This window comes from Pongo pygmaeus, chromosome 12 (genome assembly GCF_028885625.2).
Source record: "Pongo pygmaeus isolate AG05252 chromosome 12, NHGRI_mPonPyg2-v2.0_pri, whole genome shotgun sequence".
NCBI lineage: Eukaryota > Metazoa > Chordata > Mammalia > Primates > Hominidae > Pongo > Pongo pygmaeus.
The window spans coordinates 29,713,733-29,727,175 of NC_072385.2; the positions used below are offsets into that span (position 1 = coordinate 29,713,733).

General features: G+C 41.2%; 2 protein-coding genes across 18 annotated transcripts in view; one reads left to right on the forward strand and one right to left on the reverse strand.

The window, feature by feature from the left end:
• The window catches only part of EIF5B (eukaryotic translation initiation factor 5B), a 63,488-nt gene extending 56,874 nt beyond the window's left edge, over window positions 1-6,614 (forward strand). For both annotated transcript variants that reach the window (XM_054476677.2, XM_054476678.2), the window contains exons 19-24: window positions 1,089-1,220; window positions 1,331-1,407; window positions 1,541-1,705; window positions 3,567-3,705; window positions 5,581-5,742; window positions 6,141-6,614. In XM_054476677.2, coding sequence (XP_054332652.1) covers window positions 1,089-1,220; window positions 1,331-1,407; window positions 1,541-1,705; window positions 3,567-3,705; window positions 5,581-5,742; window positions 6,141-6,248 — 783 coding nt within the window. In that variant the 3' untranslated portion in view covers window positions 6,249-6,614. The remainder of the gene's footprint in view (window positions 1-1,088; window positions 1,221-1,330; window positions 1,408-1,540; window positions 1,706-3,566; window positions 3,706-5,580; window positions 5,743-6,140) is intronic.
• Window positions 6,615-7,258: 644 nt separating this feature from the next.
• REV1 (REV1 DNA directed polymerase) overlaps window positions 7,259-13,443 on the reverse strand; it is an 89,499-nt gene continuing 83,314 nt past the window's right edge. For all 16 annotated transcript variants that reach the window (XM_054476670.2, XM_054476672.2, XM_054476668.2 and 13 more), the window contains 8 exons: window positions 12,756-12,921; window positions 12,341-12,537; window positions 11,206-11,439; window positions 10,477-10,597; window positions 9,669-9,886; window positions 9,424-9,580; window positions 9,021-9,123; window positions 7,259-8,129 (listed from right to left, as the gene is read on the reverse strand). In XM_054476670.2, coding sequence (XP_054332645.1) covers window positions 8,018-8,129; window positions 9,021-9,123; window positions 9,424-9,580; window positions 9,669-9,886; window positions 10,477-10,597; window positions 11,206-11,439; window positions 12,341-12,537; window positions 12,756-12,921 — 1,308 coding nt within the window. In that variant the 3' untranslated portion in view covers window positions 7,259-8,017. The remainder of the gene's footprint in view (window positions 8,130-9,020; window positions 9,124-9,423; window positions 9,581-9,668; window positions 9,887-10,476; window positions 10,598-11,205; window positions 11,440-12,340; window positions 12,538-12,755; window positions 12,922-13,443) is intronic.

A 13,443-nucleotide genomic window follows, 5' to 3' on the forward strand; every position in this document is an offset into this window, starting at 1 on the left:
CTTTGTCTTTGTGAAGCCTGCCATCTCTTGGCCTCTTAGCAAACTTGATGCTTTTGAATTACTTCAGTTTGTACAATCATAGAAATTGGTATAATTTTTATGTGTACTAGAATTATAAAAATAATGCATTTTATTCAAATTAAAAAATGAGTCAAAAGCTAGAAGTCGGCTGGGCATGGTGAATGCACACCTGTAGTCCCAGCTACTTGGGAGGCTGAGGCAGGAGAATCACTTGAACCTGGGAGGCAGAGGCTGCAGTGAGCCAAGATCGTGCCACTGCACTCCAACCTGGGTGACAGCAAGACCCTGTGTTAAAAAAAAAAAAAAAAAAAAAAAAAAAAGCTAGAAATTGTATATTCTTTTTGGCCAATGTCCATTGTAGTTTCATAAAAGTGGACTTTGAGCCATAGTTTGTTCACTTGCCAAAGAGAAAATACAACTGTTCCCAGCACGTGGCTCTTGCGTCCTGAGGCCATGTTTATTATGTAGGCAGCATCAAGTCATGCTGTTGGGAATAAGCTATCTCAGGGCCAGTGAGAGAACAGGGCAGGCCTGTCTCTTCAGCCAGTCCTGAGTATGGAGTGGACTTACGTCCCTTCAATGGCATTGATAAACTTGTTTTACTTATTTCTGGTTAAAAATCTCTTCTTCCATTTCCAGACAAGCAGTGATGGAGGAAGGAGCTGCTGAGATCATGAGATTATGGTATTTCCTAGTTAGCACAGTCAAGCTGAACTTTTGGGCTATCATAACACATTTATGTGGTGCTTTTTTAACTTTTAAAAAATTTTTCTTCTCTACTGTTTAATTCTGCCCACCCATCTACTGTATTTGCCAAGTGGAGCGGAGATTAAACATATTTCAAAGTTAGTAAACCTAAGACAAAGGTGAAGCGAGATACAGTTAGGGTATGGCCCCCAAATCTCCTCCTCCATTCCAGCACAGGTTCTGTGATGCCTTGCTCTATCTAAGCCTTAGTTTCATATTTGCAGATAAGTACTTAACCAAAGAGAGAAACACAATTTAATTTTAGACTGCTGAGGATAGAGGTGTGTTGACAACCTTATCAAATCTGATTTCTTTTCAAGGATGAATTGATCCATGAGTTAAAGCAGACACTAAATGCTATCAAATTAGAAGAAAAAGGAGTCTATGTCCAGGCATCTACACTGGGTTCTTTGGAAGCTCTACTGGAATTTCTGAAAACATCAGAAGTGCCCGTAAGTAATTACACCTCGCTCCACAAGTGAATGGTGGTTGGTCGTGGTTTTTGGTGCCATCGCCATTACCTGATACATACAGATAAACATGGAAACTCCCATTTTTTCAGTATGCAGGAATTAACATTGGCCCAGTGCATAAAAAAGATGTTATGAAGGCTTCAGTGATGTTGGAACATGACCCTCAGTAAGTAATTTCTCCTGCTATGAAGGCTTTCATGTTACTTACCTATCTTAAAACTGTCCTATCTTAAAAAACTGTCCTCTATGACATACTCTGTTTTTCATTGAATGGTCTTTGATGTGTTTTAACCTTTTAGGTATGCAGTAATTTTGGCCTTCGATGTGAGAATTGAACGAGATGCACAAGAAATGGCTGATAGTTTAGGAGTTAGAATTTTTAGTGCAGAAATTATTTATCATTTATTTGATGCCTTTACAAAATATAGACAAGACTACAAGAAACAGAAACAAGAAGAATTTAAGTAAGTTACTGTTTTTATTTACTTTGAGTCTTCGTTAATGAACATGACTGAGAATTACTGAATTCCAGAAAGGGCTGTAAACAGCAAAATCATGGCATTTACTCGTCTACCAGAGGCTGCATCCTGAAATGGTGTGTTACAAACCAGAAACCCAACATACTGGGGACATTCCAGCAGTATGCAAACAAGTCTTGTCTGTGACTTCAGTTTAATAATCTTGGCAGACTTGGGTCTTGTTAATGGGTTCGTAGTTATTAAATTTAGGGACTTTATCTTGCTCATCTGGGATTATATAGATTGGAAGTAACAAAACTTGAGTGAGGAAAACTGGGAAATAAGAGATTCTGTGGGAGAGAAGTCCATTCCTGTACCAAACTTTCCAAGTACTCACAGTACCTACATTGCTGCAGTGGTAGAGGAGGCATCAGCAGAGAACCAGGCCAGCCTCCCTCCTCCTTCCCCTTTGAGACAGGGTCTCGTTCTGTCACCCATGCTGTAGTACAGTGGCATGATCATGGGTCACCCCAACCTCTGCCTACTGGGCTCAAGTGATCCTCCCACCTTGGCCTCCCAAGTAGTTGAGACTACAGGCTCGCACCACTATGCCTGGCTAATTTTTTGTATTTTTGGTAGAGATAGGGTTTCGCCATGTTGGCCAGGCTGGTCTTGAACTCCTGAGCTCAAGTGATCCACCTGCCTCTGCCTCCCAAAGTGCTGGGATTATAGGTGTAAGCCACTGTGCCTGGTCTGGGACATGCTCTTATAGCGGGACAACTGACACATGTTGAGAAGTGCCGAAAAACCAAATAAAGCAGGGAAGGGCCTAGATAAGGAGAGGAGGGACTGTGATTAATGATGTGGTTTGGGAAGGCATCTCATCTCTTCAGACAGAGTAAGCCACACAGGCACATGGGGAGTGTCCAGAGAGAACAGCAGTGCGAGGCAGAGTGACCAGAGGGGACAGTGATAAATGAGGTCAGAGAGGGTGGCGGGACCTGTATTGTCAGGGATCTTACAGGCCATGGGAAGGATTGAGCTTCTCTGAGTTTTGCAAGAAGGCATTGCCGAGGCTGTGTGTTCACAATCAGACTGGTTAACTGGGTTGTTATGTGGACCTTGGGTTGTTAGGAAGTCAGTCGCAAGAGCCTGTCAGGAGGCTCCCATAGTCCAAGCAAGAGGTCTAGGTGATTCAGACCACAGTGATGATAGTAGTGATGGTGTAGTTTGGGATACATTTTTAAATGGAGCTTACTAGTAAATATTAGGATTTAGACTGGTATATGCTCACTTTAGATCATGAAATCTGAAGTGAGAAGAATTCTACCTAAGAAGACTGCTGGAAACTTTTAAAGCATTTTAAGCGTGTGCTCAATAAACAGGGTAATTATGTAGTGGCCTTTTGGATCAATGGTTTGGGAACGTGGTGGAGAAAAGGAGGGTGATAATACGATTTGATGCCTATGTGATCCCCCAGTAGCCTACACATGTGCCAAACGAAGACCTGTCACCAGGTACTGCCTAGGTTCTAAGCCCCAGACTGTGGCTGACATCTTCAGCAGCCAAGCTCAGTGTTTTAGACTAGGAACAGAATGCTCCTGTGATGCAGCTTCTTTTGGAGGTAGGGCTTTAAAAGAGAAGAAAGCAAAGACTTGGGAAGCAACAGAATGGGAAGGAGGAGGTTAACAAGGAAGAAGCGCCCTGGGCATGGGGTGGCCCTGGGCTGCAGCACCCTGCCTGCCCCTCTCCTGTGGCCACTGGGGAAAGCTGCTTTCCTCTAATGGGAGAAGCCTGATGTTCAGCTGCAGTTTTTCTTTTTATGTTTAAGTGATTCTGTAAGCTTAAAATTCTTTTTTCCTTTCAGGCACATAGCAGTATTTCCCTGCAAGATGAAAATCCTCCCTCAGTACATTTTTAATTCTCGAGATCCGATAGTGATGGGGGTGACGGTGGAAGCAGGTCAGGTGAAACAGGGGACACCCATGTGTGTCCCAAGCAAAAATGTAAGTTCTACTTGTACATTTTATGGGTCATTTCTTAAAGCAGTAAATGAGTGTCCAAGAGTCGTACCAACACAGCTTTGTGCCTGTAGTTCACAGTACTGTAGTGTGTATTTAGTGTGGTCTCCACCTTCTTAACAAATGTTTCAGTGTTTTTACCTCAGGAAGAAAATGTGGTAACTTTAAAACAAGCAGAGCCTGTCACCTTCTGTTGTGCCTCAGTATTGGTAAATATCAGTGCTCCATAGTCAGTGTTGACTCAGTGCTGATCTCAGTGCTTCAGTTAATTGGGGCTCCAAGGCACTTTACATTATTGCTTTTTATTTTATTTTGAAAGGTTTCAAGCCTGTGGAAAAGTTTAAAAACTAGTATAATGAACACTCATGTTTACCTTCCCTTTCTGTCAGCATACGTAAGAAAAATTAGTAATATTTCAACAATATCCTATAATTTGCAGCCCTCAACAACATTTCACCAGTTATTCCAAAGATGTCTTGGTAACTCTCCCCACCAATCTGGCCCAGTGCCCTGCAAGCTGCATTGCACTGGGGCTTGTTTTGTGGCTGAGCCTCAGTCAAGAACAGTCGTCCATTCTTTTTGAAGTGTCCCGGTTGTTTTGCAAATTCCTCCTCCATTTGGATTTATCTGTTTCTCTCCCTCCCGACTAGACACAGGTTAGAATTATTGGAAAGACGCTCATGCAGTTTCCCTGTGTGCCTGCCTCTTGCATGACCCAGCCTGTCTGACTGCTGCTGATGCTCTGATTCCCTGGGGAAAGTGCTAGACGCCAACCATCTCCATTAGAAACTTGCCCCTTTGTAATTACTCTGTAATCTGTCTGGTACCTGGAGTTCCTAATGGATATCCTGTTTCTCAACAGCCTTTATCCCAGTGGCTTTAGTACCCACTGGCAAGCGTTGCCTAAGTCAACTATTACGTAGATGTTTGCAAAATTGTGGATATACCTGTCCCCCCCATTTCTTACAAAGAACATCTTCCCACTGACCTTTTTATTGAGTCATAGACTCAATGGGTTTTTTTTTTTTTAATATTTTTTTAAATATAATCCATTACCTTTATTCTTTTGATACTCAGATTTTCTAGTGTGGTTGGTAGGAGCTCAACTGGCTCCTGTATCCTTGTCACACAGCAGTCTGAGCATCATCTTCCTTTCTGGTTCAGTGAGATGTTCCAGGCTCATCTAGTACTTTCCCTGGCCCAAACCTGGTTCCTGTAATGGGCAATGGCACTTACAAGTTGTCATTGCTTTTCTACCATTTCAGTAGACTAAGCCTGGACATTTATTTGTGTTACTTTCTATGTGGCTTTGGCCTCCTAAACCAACCAGAGCTCTCCCTGTTTTCACTCTTACTCTCCTGAATCTTTTTCTCCACAAAGGAGGCAGGGTTTTTTGCCCCAAACTGAGATCACATCACTCATCTGCTCACAGGCCATCATTCTTAAAATTTCAGGATTGGTCCTCACTCTGACTTCATTCCCATCAGCCACTTCAATTCAAGCTCGTTCCTGACTCAGACCTTTTGTGCCTGCTGATCCCTCCTATTACGGCACCTGTCACGTGAAATGGTAGAGCAAAAATAGGAAATGACATTTGGTCAACAGGGCACTTGGAATGTTTTGCAAAGCACATTATCTCCTGTCATTCTTACAACCATCATGAAGGAAATAGGGTGTTGGTGGTGCCAGCCTAGTTTACCAAAATGTTACACGGTGAGACCTTAAGTGATGAAAGGATCGCACTGCCATGACTTTTAAAATAGGCTTTTGCTCCAGTTCTTAACTTCAGCTATGCAGCCATGGCGCCTGTGATTGGCATGAATTCTTCTGCATGCATTTTAATTTGTTCTTATTTTACAGTTTGTTGACATCGGAATAGTAACAAGTATTGAAATAAATCATAAACAAGTGGATGTTGCAAAAAAAGGACAAGAAGTCTGTGTAAAAATAGAACCTATCCCTGGTGAGTCGCCCAAAATGTTTGGAAGACATTTTGAAGCTACAGACATTCTTGTTAGTAAGGTAAGTATTTAAGCAAAAGTGGAACACTTTAAGAAACAGGGAATCACTCTTCTTGGGTCACCTGTACCTAGTGGCTCCTTGGGCTTCAGTTTGATTGTAGAATCTGATGGGACTGGATCCCCCATTAGGGCTTGACCTCTAGCTGGGCCTTGTCTGTTGAGGAAGTTGCTCCATCAGGAAAGCAGCACCAACAGAGAAAGCTAGGACTTTTAGGTCCCCTTGTGTCTGACATGCAAACCGGATGTGATTTTGGAATTCTACTCCCTTAGGCAGGCAAGCCCTGTTTTTTATTTCTGCTTAAGCTTTAGAACAGTGAGAGCGGGCATCTGGGGCCACAGCTTTCTTTGGCACATGTTTGTTATGTTCTGTTTACCCTGTTTGTGCCTTGGGCATTGCAGATCAGCCGGCAGTCCATTGATGCACTCAAAGACTGGTTCAGAGACGAAATGCAGAAGAGTGACTGGCAGCTTATTGTGGAGCTGAAGAAAGTATTTGAAATCATCTAATTTTTTCACATGGAGCAGGAACTGGAGTAAATGCAATACTGTGTTGTAATATCCCAACAAAAATCAGACAAAAAATGGAACAGACGTATCTGGACAATGATGGACTTAAGTATGGAAGGAAGAAAAATAGGTGTATAAAATGTTTTCCATGAGAAACCAAGAAACTTACACTGGTTTGACAGTGGTCAATTACATGTCCCCACAGTTCCAATGTGCCTGTTCACTCACCTCTCCCTTCCCCAACCCTTCTCTACTTGGCTGCTGTTTTAAAGTTTGCCCTTCCCCAAATTTGGATTTTTATTACAGATCTAAAGCTCTTTCGATTTTATACTGATTAAATCAGTACTGCAGTATTTGATTAACCAAGCTTCTGCAGATTTTGTGATTCTTGGGACTTTTTTGATGTAAGAACTACTTCTTTATTTATGCATATTCTTCCCACAGTGATTTCTCCAGCATTCTTCTGCCATATGCCTTTAGGGCTTTTATAAAATAGAAAATTAGGCATTCTGATATTTCTTTATCTGCTTTGTGTGAAACTGTGGTGTAAAAGCACAGCTGGCTGCTTTTTCCTGCTTGTGTAGTCACGAGTCCATTGTAATATCAGTCATCACAATTCCAAGCCAAACTACCAATAAAGAAAACAGACATCCATCAGTAAGCTCTGTTAGGCTTCCATGTTAGTGTAGCTTCTCTCCCACAAGTTGTCCTCCTAGGACAAGAATTATCTTACAAACTAAACTATCAATCAATCACACTACCTTGTATGCCAGCACCTGGTAACAGTAGATTGAGATTTTTATACATTAATCATCTTGATCTGTTTTGTCCTAGAAAATTCCATCATACACACATTTCCTGATATTTGGGCTTAGTGCTTCTAAATTGTTGCAGACACAACTAACTTACTTAATGATTCATTCGTAGTAATAATCTGTAGCTAGTTTTAGGGTTTTGTTGAAGTCAGTGTGGGGTGTTTGAGGAAAAAGTTCCAAATATCCACTAGCACAGAATTTTAAACTGTATTTTTATTTTAAAGTTACGGCATAACATACAGCATAAAAATATTTTATATACGTTTGAAAATCTATACCGTTCTTTTTTATCATCAGTTTCCTCAATGGACAGTAGAAGCAAAGACAACACCACCTCTGATCTATGGGACATAATGTTCCCAAGAAAAAAATCTTCAAGTGGGTGTGAGGGTGTTTCTAATTCAAAATATGTAGATTTCTCCGCATGGAAGTAGTAAAGATTTTCTTAACATGCTCCTGTGTTCATGCTTGGAGACAAGAATAAGATGGATTAGAAGCTTTACCCTTTCTTGGAACAAGTAGAATCCCGGTCTGAGACCTCTCAGGAATTTCAGAGCTTAGCAGTCTGGCCTGGAGGTTTTTCAGCCTTTTAGTATAATGAACAGTAGTTGCTTCCTAGAATTGAGTTTTTAAGGATTCACAAAAAGAAGCCTGTACAAAATATACATACAGTTCTTTATTAAACAACTGTAAACACTTCACTGTAAAAATCCATAAAACTTTATAAACAAACATTTTGTAAATAGAATCTATGCTACAGTAAAAGAATTAACACAATTATTTACATGCAATACTGACAAATTTGGCACTTTTTGAAAAGAAATGTACAAAACACTTGCTTTAAAAGAAATTTAAAATTATAAAAACTCCGAGCATTACTATCATGCACTTTGCAAATACCTCACAAGCACTTATGGCACAGCTATCGGAGAGCATCAGGCTCTCTGGTAATATTTATGTAACTTTTAATGTGCTTCCATAAGTTTGTTGTAAAACCACCTGAACATTGTCAAGAATAAAGTCAAATGCCATATTCCAAACCGATTCCACAGATTGCTGCATCAACCTAAAGGTAGGGAGAGAAGAAATGTCATTAGGAATTAGGAAAGGTCCTTAAGACTAACTATTCCTTTTTACATATAAAAATTGACTTTGGCAAAAAAAAAAAAAAAAAAAAAAAAACAGTCCTGGCCAGGTGCGGTGGCTCATGCCTGTAATCCCAGCACTTTGGGAGGCCGAGGAGGGTGGATCACCTGAGGTCAGGAGTTTGAGACCAGCCTGGCCAACATGGTAAAACTCCATCTCTACAAAAAATACAAAAATGAGCTGGGCGTGGTGGCACATGCCTATAATCCCAGCTACTTGGGAGGCTGAGGCAGGAGAATCACTGGAACCCAGGAGGCAGAGGCTGCAGTAAGCCAAGATCCTGCCACTGCACTCCAGCCTGGGCGACAGAGTGAGACTCATCTCAAAAAAAATAAAATCCTAGGACACTAATTTTTATTTTGAGACAAGCTGTCAATCAGGCTAGAGCCATGCAGTGGTGCAATCATGGCTTGCCGCAGCTTCCACCTCCCAAGTAACTGGGACCACAGGTGGGCACCACCACCCCCAGATTATTTATTTTTTTATTTTTCAGTAGAGATGGAGTTATGCCATTTTGGCCACGCTGGTCTCAAACGATCCACCCACCCCAGCCTCCCGAAGTGAAGTACAGGTGTGAGCCACTGTGCCCAGCCCACTTCCTATGGTTTTTTAATCACATGTAAGACCTTGAGGGCAACATACTTGGAACCTTATTTACTACTTAGTCAACATGGCAAAATAAAGGATATCACTTTCTCATTAACCCTAATGAGTACAGTTTCCCAGAAAGTTTAAAACAACTCAGTATACCCTCAATTAGCCATTGTGACATGCCATTTTTTCCCATTTGATAAAAGTGATGAGTTACTACCTTTTCATGTATTTTATAACTAGATCCAGTTTTTCCAAATCTTTTTCTTCTATTAGATCAGTACAGTATTTCACAACTTGGAGAATGTCTTCTTCCATTGGATCTAGGAAGGGGAAAAACTTCAAATGAGGACCAGTCTATCTTTTTGAAGAAGAAAGTCAGAGAGATGCATGGATAAAGGAAAACTGCATTTCTACAGCTATGCCGCTAACAGCTATCAAAGGAATAGGCTTTGTTACTTTTCAAAGCAAGTCCCAGAATTTAAAAGATTTGGGGGTAGCTGCTTTAAGCTTATCAGAGTTAGAGAAATGGGTTAAATCTACACAGTTTAGTCTGTTTATGTTCTCAAATCATGAGACGACTACATCTCAGCCTTAGGCCATCTAACACAGGCCAAGCCAACCTGAAATTGTAGTTATCCATTCTCTGAGCAAGGTCTTCACATCATTGAATTCAACAGCTCCAGCCAGATTGGGTGCTGGAGGTCTCACACAGCCAGCTGGGTCAGACTGCAAACTAGAAAGGCCTGGCACACCTGAAGTAGAAGCAGAGAGTTCTTCCTGTTAAGAAAACAAAGGATAAAATTGCTATATTCACACATTATCCAGGTACATTAAGATCTCATAAAGGTCAAAGTTAAGGAATTACCAGGGGTTTCTCTGCAGGAGGTCCTTCATGTTTTAGAAACCCATCAATTAACTTCTGGGGACTGCCACAGGCCCCTGGCAGAGTTTTTGCAGGACTGTTAAGCAGCCTGTTTTTCAAAGGACTCTGAATCCTTTTTGGGGAACCGATGGTTTTTTTCTTCTTGTTTCTTTTCTTTTCTTTCACCGCTGCCTTTAGATGAAGTAAAGGATTCTTTGGCACTAAGAGAAGATGGATATAAGATCCTCAACAAAATGACAGTACGGATAGTCTGGATGACAGTACGTTGGGTTCTCTTTTCTCCTCCCAAATACAACAGGCTCCCTAGCCTACACCTCCCCTCCTGCCCCAAGTGAGAGGCAGTGAATGGCAATGGCCCAAAGTACAGGCTCTCCAATTCTCTCTTTGCTTTGCCACTTACTAATTTGACCTCTGGCATGTTGCTCATCTACGATGGGTAGTAACACATGTGGGTTTGATGTTTGTGATGCATTTTGAACCAACATCCTTTAATGTATTCATCTCAAAGGACAACTAGCTGAACAAGTATTTAAGACATTTGTGGTAATGTCCTATTCCAACTTTTTAAAAAGTAAAAAGTGGTGTGTTTAAATCCTGAAAGTACAGACACAAATCCAACTAGAAATATGACGATATTTACTCATACTGTATACTTCAGATGTTATCCCAATATGCAGAGCTCTTAATGCAACAGCTTAGACTTTGCCCATAATATACTGCAATAATTAGACAACAGTGACTCCATTACTCTTTGTCTTCATTTTTGTTACATGCCACTTCCAAGGCTCACCAGATGCACTGGCTGACTGCTGGTGAGTGCTGTTCTCGTCCTGCCTTTGTCTTTGATCATACGCTGCTTTCAGCTCCCTTTGAAGTTCAGCAGGAAGGGCAGCAAATACCTCAGGGTCCACCTAGTGGAAAAGACAAGGTCAACGTCAAACCTGAACTAATTCTAGAAGGTAGCTGGTTTATCTTTTTCACAAAATAGATTTTGTTTTCAAATCTCACTTTTCTGATCTGTACGAATTCTTAACAGTTCCCCAATATCAAAGCTGATTAAATCTTCAAAATGGTTAGAGCAAGAATAAGGAATTAGGAGTACTAACTTAAAGAAACCCACTACAACAGCAGAACAACCTGGGCAAAATGCACTAGTAGAAAACGGGAAGCAAAACATTGAAACAGGAACTCAGGTTGTTACTGTCCCCCATGCATGATTATACATCTCCACTCTGTTGTATTCAAGTGTGGCCATTGATGTGTTTGCGCCAGATCAGTGTGTTTCTGTCTTACCATGCCTTCCCCCGTCTCTTCCCTGCTGCTTCAGCGGGAGGCTGCTCTGTAAGTCTACATCCTGCAGATGCAGGAGATGGAGACAAGCCCACTCTTCCCTCCCCTCCCCTCCCCGGTGGATGTGGTGTCAGATACAGAAGAGAAAGGGAAGTGAGACAGGTCCTGAGTTGGAGCAGGGGGGTGAGAATATTGAAACTACAGCAGAGGGTTCCCATATTTAACTTACCTGTGAAAATGCTGGAAGGGCTATTACATTTATTCCTGTGTCACTGTTCGATTCTTGAGGTTCTGGTATTTGCAACAAGACTGTCCCAACTGGTTGTGGCAAAATTCCTGTATTACAGCCATTTACTGGTTCTTTCTTTTTGTCGCCATGTGACTCTGCTTGCTGGACAGCACAGACTTGCTCTACTTGTTCCCGGAGATCAGGTGGAAGTGCTTCTAAAACAGACTGATCCAGCTATAAAATGCCAAACATGAGTTTGAAGTTAAAGCATGCTCAGAGATGAGGTGTTTGGGAGTTAACACGCCACTTTAAATTTGTTTGAACACTGGATAATCAATGTAAGGTACAGACCATCAAGCTAGGAAAGCCACCTCCAAATCAGCACATTTTTGGAACGTCTTGGCCTTTTGTCATTGAAGCCTGAAGTAATATGTGTAGTCTGGAGAGAAGTGTATACACTACCAGCCACTACCACATGACCAGGTAAGTCCAAATATGCTCACAGAATGTCCTGCAATTGGGGCCAACAGATATGAATAGCCTTGGTGAAGCTCAAATTAGATCCCACCCCTGGGGAGGGGTGAAGGCCTGAGGCACATGTTAAAATTCTGGACAGGTAACAGTCCTGAGTCAAAAGTTCACCTTTCAGATGAGAGACTGCCCAAAAATACAAACAATTCTACTCTGAGAGCAGCACAATGGAAGAAAGGGTTTCTAGAAGCTGAATTTTCTCTAACTTACAGGACAGAATCCACTGTTCCTTTAGCCAGGGCCTCCTTCCACCTGTCCATGCACATCTGGCCCTTTGGAAACATGTAATCCCATCAACTGGGTGGACCAATCTTATCTTGCCAGGAGTAACTAATTGTGGGTATCAGTCCACAGGAGGACTGCCTTTCAGCTATGCTTTACAACTTGCAAGAGTGGCCAATCTTTGCAAAAGCACTTTCACTCAACCCAATTATTGCTTATTTAGAATCCAACATCATGATCTACCCAAACAAGTGGCCCGTTCTCCCTTTCTTGGTTAAACGGATGAAGAAATAAAAATGCCATTTTCATTTGTAAACTTGTATTTTTGTACTTATATTTAGGAGTATAAAATGTACTTATATTTAGAACTATAAAAATGTACCTGGGAAGGTGACGGGACCTCTATACTCAGGTTAAGTCTTGACTGCACACTGACAGGAGAATGTAGACCATTCCATTTCCCTGAAGACTCAGCCTTGTTAGTATCAGGACTGGTTGGCAGATGTGCAGGAAAAGGTGGCAAGAAAGTGCAAGTTCTAGAAACAGATGATATTTCCAGATCCACAGCGGCCCGAAATACTACAAAGAGAAAATATATAAAATAGCCTCTTCAGATCATCGGGCAGGGCCTTTAATCCTCTGTCCATTACAAATAAAAAAACTTCATTATTGATTCATCATAATGAAGAATATAAATTTTTAAAATCACATAAAGCTATGTCAATTTTAAAACCAACTGCCGTCTTTCCAAGGACATAAGCAGCACCTAAAAAAGAACCACACTGATGACCACCAACCTTCTTTGTGCTCCTCTTCTGTGGATTTCTTAGCTTTCTGAACTTGGAAGACATCACGGACAGAGTACGACCCACCAGGAAAGTGGCTTGACTGAACTGATGGGCGACTGGGACATGTGGAAGGGTTCAGATTAGTTGGAACCAACTGATTCACGTGAATCCCAACCTAGAACCCAGAATAAAGAGTATGCTTCTAGGAAGACTAAAGTGAAAATATGAATTCAGCTAAGCAAAATCCTCAGCAAATCCTTTTCACTATCTCCTAGATCCCATTTCTAGAATAAAGGTAAATGAAAGTATTCAAACAGCATTCTATATGACTTATTACAAAAACAATTTCTAAACTAGCTAGTGAGTGGTCATTCATCTCAAACTTCAGAGTATCCAATTCTCCCAAAATGTACCAAAAGGTCTTTAAAATCAGAAAATCCAAACAAGTGGAATACTGTATTCCACTGATGTTCTCGTCAACTAAGGTTTTAAATTAGGATAAAAAAAAAATTGAGAGGACAGTCTACTTGGAAACTTCACTATTTTTATCTTTTTTAAATGAAATACTTCTCAAAAAATATTGGTGGGAGTGATGAACAGCAGGTACTCCACAGACCCCTCCATAAAGTGCCATTATAACAGTATTTCAGGGAGAAATTACAATTACGGCTGGCTTAGTGACTAATCCTTCAACAAA